This window comes from Grammomys surdaster, unplaced genomic scaffold (assembly GCF_004785775.1).
Source record: "Grammomys surdaster isolate TR1022 unplaced genomic scaffold, NIH_TR_1.0 206, whole genome shotgun sequence".
NCBI classification, from domain to species: Eukaryota; Metazoa; Chordata; class Mammalia; order Rodentia; family Muridae; genus Grammomys; species Grammomys surdaster.
Genome location: NW_021604651.1, coordinates 6,310,016 through 6,323,090, shown reverse-complemented (window position 1 = coordinate 6,323,090; position 13,075 = coordinate 6,310,016). Strand labels below are relative to the sequence as shown.

At 38.4% G+C, this 13,075-nt stretch overlaps 1 protein-coding gene across 2 annotated transcripts in view; it reads left to right on the top strand.

Moving 5' to 3' along the window:
- Window positions 1–13,075, top strand: part of Mindy2 (MINDY lysine 48 deubiquitinase 2) — a 59,804-nt gene that overhangs the window by 25,692 nt on the left and 21,037 nt on the right. For both annotated transcript variants that reach the window (XM_028771349.1, XM_028771350.1), the window contains exons 4-5: window positions 3,859–4,017; window positions 8,007–8,109. In XM_028771349.1, coding sequence (XP_028627182.1) covers window positions 3,859–4,017; window positions 8,007–8,109 — 262 coding nt within the window. The remainder of the gene's footprint in view (window positions 1–3,858; window positions 4,018–8,006; window positions 8,110–13,075) is intronic.

The following is a 13,075-nucleotide window of genomic DNA, read 5'->3' as shown; positions in this document are numbered from 1 at the left end:
GTTGGGTGGTTGGGTGGTTGGGTGGTTGGGTGGTTGGGTGGTTGGGTAGTTAGTTTGTTTATTGAGACAGGGTTTCTCTGTGTAGACTTGACTGGCCTGGAGCTCACAATATAGACTAGGCTGGCCTCAGACTCACAGATAATCCACTATCCTCTGCTTTCCAAATGCTGGGGTTAATTTACAAAGTTTCTTGAATTTAAATGTTCATATAATCTTGTTGTAATACAATTGAAAAACCAACATCTTGCATTATAGATAATCTATAGCTAAAGTCAACTTTGTATGCTGATTTAAATTTTATTAGAAAATACTGGAGCATAACTCAGAAGAACTTGGGTTTATTATTCAGTAAGGTTCCCAAAAATTACTAGGAGAATTTACAGCTTAAAGCAGTGACTAATTTTTTCAATTTCATGTGCATTGGTGTTTTGCCTGCATGTATGTCTTTGTGAGGATGCCATTTGGGTGCTGCTTTTAACCACTGAGCCACCACGCCCGCAAGAGCTGTGATTTCCAAACAGTTTTTAGCAATAGAAACCTCTTTTTCTTTTTGTTTGTTTTTTGTTTTGTTTTTCAAGACAGGGTTTCTCTGTGTAGTTCTGGCTGTCCTGGAACTCACTCTGTAGAGCAGGCTGGCCTCGAACTCAGAAATCTGCCTGCCTCTGCCTCCCAAGTGCTGGGATTAAAGGCGTGCACCACCACTGCCTGGCTTGTTTATTGGTTTTATATACTAGAAGCAGATGTAACATTTTATTGAAAAAGAGGTTTCTGGGGCTGGAGAGATGGCTCAGCCGTTAAAGGCTAGGCTCACAACCCAAAAAGAGGTTTCTGGCTGGGTGGTGGTGGCGCACACCTTTAATCCCAGCACTTGGGAGGCAGAGGCAGGCAGATTTCTGAGTTTGAGGCCAGCCTGGTCTACAGAGTGAGTTCCAGCACAGCCAGGGCTACACAGAGAAACCTTGTCTCGAAAAACAAAAAACAACAACAACAAAAAACAATAATGTTTTTAATTTTTTTAAGCTAGCATAGAAAGTAGTGTGTTTCATCATGAAATTTTCACACACACTTGTTCTTAGGTCACCCTCTCGTGCCTTCCCTGTTCCCTGGCCCTTTCTGCTTCACATGAATTCATTAATGTCATTTTTTTCCTTTTTCCTTTTTCCCCTCATACTTTTAGATATCATCTTCCCTTTTCCAAGTCCTCTTTCTAATCTCATGACTTACATCCACATAAAACATAACATTTTATGAGTATCAAATTGCAATGTTCAATTTATTTCACATATAAAGTTTATATAATTTCTTACTGAACTCAATGAGATATTTTTTGATAATACCAAAACTGCAATTCAGAATAGTGGCTGGTCATCCTGGTGTCATTTTGCTTCTGTTGGAGGTCCTAAGGATCTGTCTGTTTGCAGTTGTAGGGTATCCAATGAGATCAGGAGGCAGAGAGCAGAGGATTGAAAGTTCAAGGCCTGGCCTATATAGCAAGGCTGTCGGAAATAAATAAAAGTATGTTTTATATTTAAATTTAAAATACTTCATTAGGCTAGCAGTCCCTTTGAGAGGAAATGTAAAACAAACAAACAAAAAAAGTGTAAAACACCCTTAAGGGTATCTATCAGCAACTATCCCTCACTCTTAAATTTATACCAAAATTATCAATTAAGATTAGGAAGAAGTTATCCAAATATTTTCTCTTAACCTTTGTTTATAAATTTATCTATATTATCAGTTTTATTACTCTTGATGGCTATTAAAGGGTAGGAAATTATTACTGTTTTTTTTTGAGGCTTAGTCTTACTATGGACCCTCGCCTGCCCTTGAGTTTCCTATCTTCCTGCTTCCTCTTCTCTAATGCTGGAATTATAGTGTGTATTAGCTTTTATTTGTTCTATGGGATATATCTTGTCTATTCTTATATTTAATTGTTAAAATAATCAGAAAAACGGGTTTTAAAATAATCTTCATTAAATAACTTATGACCAAATTTATTTGTAATTAATTAATTTATTTATTTATTTATTCATCCATGTGTATGTGCTACAGATTGTGTGTGAGAACTGAGGACAACATTGCAGAAATCAGTTCTTTCTATAGCGGGTTCCAACAGTGAAACTCAGATCATCAGACTTATGCAGCAAGTACCTGTACTCACTCCTTGATCTGGGCCCTTAGATTTTATGATCTGTTGTCTGTCTGTCTCTCAGACTTCATCTCAGTTCCCCTCATTTATTTAGGTCTACCCTTACTCAACTCCTTGCTGTCCACAGGCATTGTAATATGTTCACTTTTACATCAGTGTCCTTTTATTAGTGGTTGCTGTTCTTGGTGGTAGTGGTGGTGCGTGCGTGCGTGTGGGTGTTTAACTAGTGTTTCCTTCTGTCTGGAAGGATCCCCACCACCACTAGAGCTTCTCCGAACTTTTTTTTTCTTTTCCTTTTCTTTCTTTTCATCTTTTCTTGTCTTTTCTTCTTTCCTTCCATCCTTTTTCTTTTCTTGTCTTATCTTTCCTTTTATTTTCCTTCCTTTCTTCCCCCTTTTTCCTTTCCTTTTTCCTTTCCTTTTTCCTTTCCTTTTTCCTTTCCTTTCCTTTTTCCTTTCCTTTTTTCTTTCCTTTCCTTTTTCTTTTCCTTTCCTTTTTCCTTTCCTTTTTCCTTTCCTTTTTCCTTTCCTTTCCTTTTCTTTTTCCTTTCCTTTCCTTTTTCCTTTCCTTTCCTTTTTCCTTTCCTTTCCCTTTCCTTTTCTTTCCTTTTTCCTTTCCTTTTTCCTTTCCTTTTTCCTTTTTCCTTTCCTTTTTCCTGGGTAGCCCTAGCTGTCCTGGAACTTGCTCTGTAGACCGGGCTGGCCTTGAACTCAGAAATCTATATGCCTCTGTCTCTCCAGTGCTGGGATTAAAGGCATGTGCCTACTCAGTCTATAAATGGGTCCTTACTTCCTGCCATTACACAGTCTTGTACTGCTCAGTTTTTCTTGTTAATGCTTGGTATCACATTGTATTTACATGGCTGTCTCATTTTTTTTTAATTTTTTTATTGGATATTTTATTTACATTTCAGATGTAATCCCCTTTTCCCATTTCCCCCCAACCCAGGAACCCCCTATCTCATCCCCTCCTGCTTCTATGAGGACGTGCCCCCACCCACGATTTCCTCCACACTGGGGCATCCAGCCTTCACTGGACCAAGGACTTCCTCACCCACCTATGCCTGACATTGTCATCCTCCCCTACATATACAGCTGGGGCCATAGGTCCCTCCCTTTGTGCTCCCAGGCAGGTGGTTTAGACCCTGAGAGCTGTGGTTGGTTGGTATTGTTGCTTTCCTCATGAGGCCACAAACCCTTTCAGCTCCTTCAGTCTTCTCTCTCACTCCTCCATTGGGAACCCCATGATCAGCTCAGTGGTTAGCTGTGAGCACCTCAGTATGTCAGGCTCTGACAGACCTCTAAGGAGACAGCTGTCTCTTGTAGTCACATACTTATCACCTGACAGTAGAAACACTGTTCTATTCACTGCTGTGTTACTGGAACTCAGGCTAGTACTTGGTCTGCTGCAGGGCTGAAGATGTAGTTTATCTAGTGTGTACAAAGCCCTAGGTTTGATTACTAGTGCTGTAGGACTATAATAAAAGAAAATAATAAAATAAAATCAGAAGTGAAAGTAAAAGCATTGATGGGAATAACTTGGGTCTTTTTATTTTTCTATTTTTAGAAACAGTGTCTTACTGTGTTGCTTGTCTGGAAGTCTTGGGCTCAAATGAGAACTGTATAGCGACTACAGGCACATGCCACCACATACAACTTTTTTATAGTAATTATTCTTCTGAACTCTACTTCTTCCCTTTGTATTTTCAGAATATGAGCGATGCTATGGCAATCTTGCACAAACTGCAGACAGGCCTGGACGTGAACGTCAGGTTCACTGGGGTACGAGTTTTCGAGTACACACCAGAGTGCATAGTCTTTGATCTTCTAGATATTCCTTTGTATCATGGGTGGTTAGTGGACCCTCAGGTAAGTAGAATTGAGTTACGTAAACACAGGGGGCTGGAGGGATACCTCAGTGGTTAAGAGCACTGGCTACTGTAGACAGGTCACAACTGTAACTCTAGTTCCAGGAGATCCAGTGCCCTCTTCTGACCCAAACAACCACCAGGCATGCCACTGGACACAGACATACATGTAGGCCTAACATTTATATAAATAAAATAAAAATGTATCAGTTATATAAATACAAATGCAGGAAAGTTATTCTAAACATATATATGTTTATGTTTAATTTATATATATTCTAAATTGTTTTGTTTTTTATATTTAATTATATACAATATAAAATTAATTTATATTTAATAGTATATATTATTATATATTATATATTTTATTCATTATGTATAATTTATTGTTAATATAGTAAATTAATTTTGGGGGGGAGGTTGAGACAGGGTTTCTCTGTGTAGCCCTGGCTGTCCTGGAACTCACTCTGTAGACCAGGCTGGCCTCGAACTCAGAAATCTGCCTGCCTCTGCCTCCCAAGTGCTGGGATTAAAGGCGTGCGCCACCACTGCCCGGCAGTAAATTAATTTTTTATTAATATGTCTTATATAATTATTGCATATATGTAATAGATAATAATATATTATTATATAATATTTAATAATTATATGTGTATTATATTTAATTACATATAAAATAATTATATGTAACTAAATTTATTTATTTGTTTGTTTATTTAATTGTCTGTCAATGTCCCATTGCTCTGTTAGTTGCTGAAAAAAAATCATTCAGGATGAATTACTTATCTTGATACCCACTTGAAAAGTGGTACACGTACACACACCTATTTTTTTGTTCAATTTTTTTTTTTTTTTGGTTTTTCGAGACAGGGTTTCTGTGTGTAGCCCTGGCTGTCCTGGAACTCACTCTGTAGACCAAGTGGGCCTTGAACTCAGAAATCCACCTGCCTCTGCCTCCCAAGTGCTGAGATTAAAGGCATGCGTCACCACTGCCCAGCTGTTCAGTGTTTTAAATTCTCCAGTATAGTTCCAAGAAGTGAAATCATAATAGACATTTGTTGTTTTGGTTTTTGTTTCTGTGACCAGACCCACATGGTATCCCAGGCAAACCTGGCACTCACTATGTAGTCCAGGCTGACCTTGAATCCATAGCCATCCTGTCTTAGCTTAATCTAGGTTTTTGTGCTCTAGACTCTGCCTGACACCACTTCCTGCCTTTCTCTGACATTCTCACTTTACTATAGTGATACTTGCTGTTTTTCTCTTAGCTAAGCAGGTCAGCTTGTTCCTCTCAGAGCTGCTAATGTTGCTGCAGGTCCTGGCATGAAACCCAGAGCCCTGTGCATGCCAGGCAAGGCTGCACTCTCAGCCCAGCTCAGTTTTGTAGTGACTAGATTAATACTCACTGTGGACTGCTATTCTCTTGGTACCTTGTTCTTTCAGATCGTCACATATTTGGTTCTTTGTATAGCAAAAGTTCTTGTCAAATATTATCTTGTCAGAGAGGCCTTCCGTAAACTTACTGCTCTTCCTCTTGTTGCCACTTTCTCTCCCTTTGCTATGTTTTTACCATTTATCATGAACTATAATTATTCATTTCCTTGAATGACTATAATTTCTCAATAAATGCTTATTTTATGGACTTTGGGTCTTATGTCTCAGCATGTAGAATAGTGTGTTGCACACAGTAGGTGCTAAATAAATATTAACTGGTGGAATACACTGTGTCTTTATTAGCTATTGAGAAAGAGAGGCCATCATAGTAGAGGCTTGCCCATGCCCTCCATCCCCATCTATTGGTAAAAGTAACTGGTATTCTGGGCAGTACAGGGGTAGTTCACATTAACAAGGATATCTATGTTTTGATTGGTACTTTTTCACTGAGGATGTCACTAAAAGTCAACCATGCCCAGCGTTTTACACATGCCATGTGTGTCCTGGTAGGTAGCAATGCCAGGTAGTTTTACTTCCTGTGAATAACATGACATTAAACTAAACTCAAATCACCTGTTTGTATATGTAGCTAGCTATAAGTTGTCCAGTACATAGGTAAATAATATGCTTACAGAAAAAATGGACTTCAATGTAGTACATTGGCAGATTGGAGATGGCAAACCAGGTGCTTCTAGTCTAGGCAGAGGTTCTCAAAAGAAGCCTCGGTGCTTTAGATCTGTTTCATTCACTTGCTTTTTAACAAATCCTGATGCTCAGAAGAGAACAAGAAAAGGCAAAAGCTTTAAAACCTTTCAAAACTGAATGCTTCTTTGAATTCTAATTCTGTGGTCTCTAAATAACTATCTTGCTTTGGTATAGTAGTGCACACCTTTACTACCAGCATTTGGAAGACAGAGGCAGACATCTTTCTGAATTTGAGGCTAGCATGGTCTACATAGAGAATTCTAGGACAGCTAGGGCTACATAGAGAGACTTTGTCTCAAAAGAGAAAAATATCTTGCAAGTAAATATATTCTTTTGGATAATGAACACTAGAATTTAGTCACTTGAGAAGATATTTCTAAATGATTGGTAATTAATATTTTATTTTATTTATTTTGGAGACAGGGTCTCATGCATCCTAGACTGGCTTCAAACTCACTATGTAACAGAGGAATCATCTTGAACTCCCAATCCACCTGCCTTCACCTCCCTGGTGCTAGAGCTACAGGTACAGGCCAGCACACCCTCTGCAGCAGAGGTTAGAGGACAATGGGATGCCGTCAGTGAGTGAGGAGGACAGACACTAACCCATAATTCTGTCCTTGTACAATCATTTTTCAAGAAAGAAGCAAAGTTTTTTTTTCAAATTACATTTTAGAAATTTGCTATCACTAGGGCTTTATTAATAGAAATATGAACAAGTATTTAGACAAGAAGTAAAATTACTCCAAACATAAAGAAAAAAGAGATATAATGTATATAACAGATAAATCTAAGTTACTGATGATTACCAAATAACATATATTTTTGGGTACTAAAAACTTCTAAACTCTGCAAAAATTAGAAGGAGAATTAATGAAATTAAAGTATTCCAAAGACCTAGCATTAATTGTTAAAAAAGAAAATAACAATGTCTGTCTTTACTTTTGTGATAAGTCTTGCTTTGTTACTGAGTTTGACCTAGCAAATACTTAAAAAGACAATGATTGTGGGCTAGATTAAAACAGATTTGTGTTTCGGTGTTGATGAGAGACACAAATAAAATATAATTATAGAGAGAGAGTGTAAGGACAAAAGAATGCCTCAAAATTGATAAATGAAAAATGATGGGCAGATGGCATGGACATTCTGAGTTTGAGGCCAGCGTGGGACTTATGAGACCTCCATCTCAAAAAAGAAGAAGAAGAAGTGGGGGTGGGAAGGAGAGAGAACAAAAGAAAGATAAGTGTGAAGCTGTCATGGGAGAAGGGCTCAGCACCAAGGTCACAGGCATGTGCCACCATGCTATTTGAAAACATCTGTGTTTTATCTGAACACTAAATTTTTCTTTTCTTTTTTATTTATTTGTGTTTTAAGTGTATGGATGTTTTGTCTGCATGTAAGTTTGTATACTGTGTTTGTGCAATGCCTTCAGGGACCAAAAGAGGGTGTTGGCTTCTGGAACTGGAGTTGCAGACAGTTGTGACACCTATGTGGGTGCTAGGAAAATAGCTCAGGTTCTCTGGAAAAACAGCCAGTGGTTTTAGCTCTGAGTCATATCTCTACCCCCTGAATTTTTCTTATTTTTTCTCCTGAATACCTCATGTACTATAGTGGCTTAAATCCATCTTTATAGCCTTAAAGTTGTATGTAATAACTATCATTTTTGCACAATATAACTGCTGTAGTTTTCATAATGTATATGGAACTGCTTTTCAAGGTTCTATGCTGACCTTCTCCTAAGCTTTTCCATTTAGTGTTGTTATTAGAAAGCATGCTTACAGAATGAGGGGCTTGCCTTTGTTACTTTTCCCACCTTTCCAGGACTAGTGAGACCATCATTTGTTTTTTCAGATTGATGACATTGTAAAAGCTGTTGGCAACTGCAGCTACAACCAGCTGGTCGAGAAGATCATCTCCTGTAAGCAATCAGACAACAGCCAGTTGGTTAGTGAAGGTGGGTGAGTGCTGCTCATATCTGGTGAAATAATTTGTCTTGAAATTCCTTGAGTTTACATTTATCTTTTATAAGTATACAAAATAATGGTTTCTTTATAACATATTCATAGCTGTAAATTGTTTAGACAGGACTTCTAAAAATACTACAAGTGGTGGCACTTGTAATAATTGAGAGAAGCATTTGTAGGCATGCCAAGGAAGGATTCTTTCTAGAGCCCTATTCATCTGGCACGTAACATCAGGTCAGGATGCTAATAGAACACTTTGAATCACTTACAGCTTTAGTGTGGTCAGATATCTAATGAACTGGGTTGTTTTATTGACCCTGAACCCCCTATCTGAAGAGAGTGTATGTATTCTCCACTGTGTCTCAGTGGGGTTCAATATAAAAGCCTCATTCTAGAACATGATTAACTGACCAAGATTACTAACTTCACTGTCACAGAGACAGATCAACATTTTTTCAGCCTTTTTCTCCCACTCTCAAGAGTTCTTTGTCACTTTTCCTCAATAAATCTACATTTACTCCACTTAAAAAATATGCAAATTTTTTCAGCTGTGCTCCAGTTAATAGTGAGTAAAGAGATTTGAAACCAGAATGTTCTCAGGCTGAAAGCCATTTGCATAAACTTTCACCACCACTCACTCAGTTCTTCCTTAGAGTGGTAAAAGAAAGAAAGGAAGGAAGAAGAAAAGAAAAAACAAATATCAGAAGAGGCAGGAGCAGGGGATGAGTCTCTCACTCAGACAAAGTTCTTCAATATGTAGCACAATAAAAATTGATTATATATATCACAGTTTTAGAAATTAAAGCTAGTTATTATTAGGATATCTTGTAGACTAGGGACTGGCCAAGGTGCCATATGTCTTTAATACCAGCACTCAGGAGGCAGAGGCAGGAGGATCTTTGTGAGTCTGAGACCACCTGGTCTACATAGTAAGTTTCAGGACAGCCAGGACTACATAGAGAACCTGTCTCAAAAACAAACAAACAAACCAAACAGTGACTTAAGCTAGGGAGATGACTCAGTTGGTAAAATGCTGGATGTGTAAGACCTGTAAATCTCTTATATCCCACATAAAACCAAGCACTTCAGAGACAGGAGGATCCTGGTGGCCAGCTGGTCAGCCATTCTAGCTAAATTGCTGAGGATCTTGTCTCAGACAAAAGGAGATAGCAACAAGGAGGACATTAGCCCACATTAATCCCTGGGCCTCCACATGGACACACACTTGCATACATATGCATGCACACACATAAACACACACACCAAAAACAAAAGACAATGTAAGAGCATATAGAATGACATGTATATGACTCTCATTAACTAATCCTACTAATTGTGTTAATTATCCAGGATCTTAATATATTCTTGCAAAAAGGCAAATAATAAAAGTTTATTCCAGTCTATTACTTGAAAAGATAATATAAACATACAGGACTCTGATCATTGATTTGTGTGGCAGCTGTTTTATTACAACTTAAGACAGAAAAGTTTACACTTTAGGAAGGAAAAAGCAAGAAAGCTATCATATCATAGAAATGTTGTCTGCCTGGTGTAGTGTCTCACGCCTCCTCTAATCCTAGTGCTTTAGAGTTTGGGATAGGAGAGCTGCCATGGATTTGAGTCCAGCCTGAGCTGTAGCTATGTAAGGAGCTGCAGGCCATTATGGGATACAGTGTGAGAACATCTCAAAACAAACCAGAAAGTCTTTTTTCTCTCCATATGCTCACTAAATGTACTTCTTCCTTCTATATTCCCAGTGTCAGATATATTCCTGAAAAGAAGCCTATAAAGGAAATTTCTGCCTATAGAATCTACTGTATCACCAACGCTCCATACACTTTTAGAATTGTTACTATTCTAGGGCTGGTAAGATGGCTCAGTAGCTAAAAGCACCTCCCATAGAAAACCTAATGACCTGAGTTTGAGCTCTATTACCCATGGCAGAAAGAAAGACCTGTTCTTGAAAGTTAGCCTCTGATTTATACATGTGTGCAGTAACATGCATGTACAACATACACACAAACAGATAATGATGATGATGATGATGATGATGATGATAATGATAATAACTATTTAAAATAGAATTCAATGGTAATTGAAAGAACAAAATTCAAAATGTTAAGTATCCGAATGAATTCATGAAAGGGAGTTTGGGTGAGCATGTACAGGTGAAAAGCCAGGGGAAACAGCCTGACAGCATCCTTCCCATGCCAGGCTGCAATTCCAGAAGGGTAGGAGTGTGGATAATTGGGAAGAATATCTTGGTAAAAACATGAAGGAGTCACCTACTCTGCTGTGCGTGGAATTTTTGTGTACATATACCATGCATGTTTATTATAAAGTACATGTACATATACATGTACATATACATGTAAAGTACATGTACATATACCATGCATGTTTATTATAAAGTCTTCGATATGCCAATTCGATAGCAGTGAAACTCTAAAAAGTAATCATATATGAAGCTTATCACAGATTAAAAGCTAAACTAGTTTTCTGATAGTAAAAAAATAGCAATATGTAGTGTGTTTGAAATAATACCAGCCATGACTTGCATAAGGCCCCAAAGCCCACACAGACAGGGAGGAGCCACAGTGGTGTTTTCGCTCGCATCTCAGCAACCCCATCCCACATGATTTGTGGTCATATCTGCTTCCTTTTCATTTGTAGCCTTCAACTGTGTCCTCCTTTTGAATCAATAAGATATCCAAACCAGTTTATTTCTAGCCTTATAAGCTAGAAATTTAAGTTGTCTTAAATGACAACTACTTTTTAATCCAAGCATTCCATGAGACCTCAAAATATAAGAAATACTTTTCCTAGCATTCCTTTTGGTGGGAAAATGCTATATAGCTGATGTCAGAAGCAGCAGCTTTTCTGTTTGGTACTAACACCTGTTAGCACAGCACAGCATTGCAGCATTGTTACAGTAAACAGCGGGCATCATGTTTCTTCTTGAGTGGCCATGCCTTCTGAATCTGGTTGCTATAATGATTGCTTGTGACATGAAAATAAGAATGAATAAGGAACCTCTCCTCCAAGTACCAACTGCCAGACTCCCCACAGCCAGTCATTTAGTTTCACACCCTTTTAGGAGTAACTTCTTAACAACTATTCCTGCTTATAAAACTAACCCCAAGATATTTACACCAAACTTTTTTTTTTGCCCAGTTGCATTCATATTATCTTCATTAAGTAGTAGCAATAATTATTAATTTATTAAGTAATATCCATCATTTTTCTTTGTCCAAATTTATTTTGAGATGTCTCAAAAACTCTAAAAAGTTAGACTCTCTTGGTGAACATTCACATGTTCTTTACTTAATTCCCCAGTTGTTCACACATTGAATACCATTGAATATCTGCCTTTTTTCTATATTCTTACACAATACACTTTTCTTCCTAAATCATATCAGAGCTAATTACAAGTGTCACATCACTTCATTCATGAATGTGTCATCATTGTCTCTTTGAAAGAAAGACTGCATAACTTCTCCATTGTAATCACAGTGACCTCAGGCAAGGCTGTGTCACCTAGTATGCTGTTTATATGCTCCTGAGTTTGGTTTGTTTCTTTCTTTCTTTCTTTCTTTCTTTCTTTCTTTCTTTCTTTCTTTCTTTCTTTCTTTCTCTCTCTCTCTCTCTCTCTCTCTCTCTCTCTTTCATTTCTTTCTTTCTCTCTTTCTTTCATTTCTTTCTTTCTTTCTTTTAAATTTATTTATTTAGTATGTATACAGTGTTCTGCCTGCATATATGTCTGCAGGCCAGAAGAGGGCACAAGATTTTATTATAGATGGCTATGAGCGAGCCACCATGTGGTTGCTGGGAATTGAACTCAAGTCCTCTACAAGAGCAGCCAGTGCTCTTAACCTCTGAGCCATCACCCCAGTCTGCTCCTGGGTTTCTTAACCATTCCCTCTAACTTTTCATTTCTTTCAATGTATGCTCCAGCCAAGGATTAGTAAGCAGTTGTAATAGCTTCACTCTCTCTCATTTAGAATAGATCCCTGATTTCCTTTTCCTTTCTTTTCTTTCCTGCTTTATTTTAAACTTTTATTTTATCCCTTGAAATTTTCATAGTTTATTTTTTCTTTCCATTAACTCATTTATTTACTTTACATCTTGATTATAGTCCCCGCCTCACACAGCTCCTCATCCTCACCCCTCCCCTTCACCTCTGAGAAGAGGGAGATTCCCCTCTGTATTACCCCACCCTGACACCTCAAGTCACTGCAGGACTAGCCACATCCTTTCCCACTGAGGTCAGCCAAAGCAGCCCAGTTAGGGGAACAGGATCCACAGACAGGTAACAGAGTCAGGGACAGCCAATGCTCCACTTGTTAAGGGACCCACATGAAGACCAACCTGTACATCTGCTGTATACGTACAGGGGTCCCAGGTCCAGCCTTTGTGTACTCTTTGGTTAGTGGTTGAGTCTCTGGAAGCACCCATGGGTCCAGGTCAGTTGACTCTGTCATGCAGTGTATTTTTATCATATTCTTTCCTGTTTCCCAACTCCTTTTAGATCCTTTTGTCTCCCTATCCACCCAACTTCATGTTCTTTCTCTATTGCTTAAAAAAAGAAAGAAAGAAAGAAACATGCAATCTGATAGGTGTTGGTCAATCACTCCTGAGCATGGGGGCTGCCCTGGATTGTGGGGGACATACCCAGTGTCAGTCCAATTGAATTAAACTGATTTTTCTCTCTTCCTGGAGAAATCTAGCTGATGCTCAACTGGAAGCTACACTCCTACTGGCGAGCATTCACAGTGGTAGAAGGTGCTATACATACTACTAGAGAAGTAAAATAGTCATTGGTCTCACTGGCTACAAACCGTGTGAGCTGTAATAACAGCCTGCCTACAAGATATGCCCACTGGTACAAATAGTGGCATGACCTCTAGGAGTAACCAACTGCTGTTGGGTGGGATGTAAGGCCTACTCCATGTGATG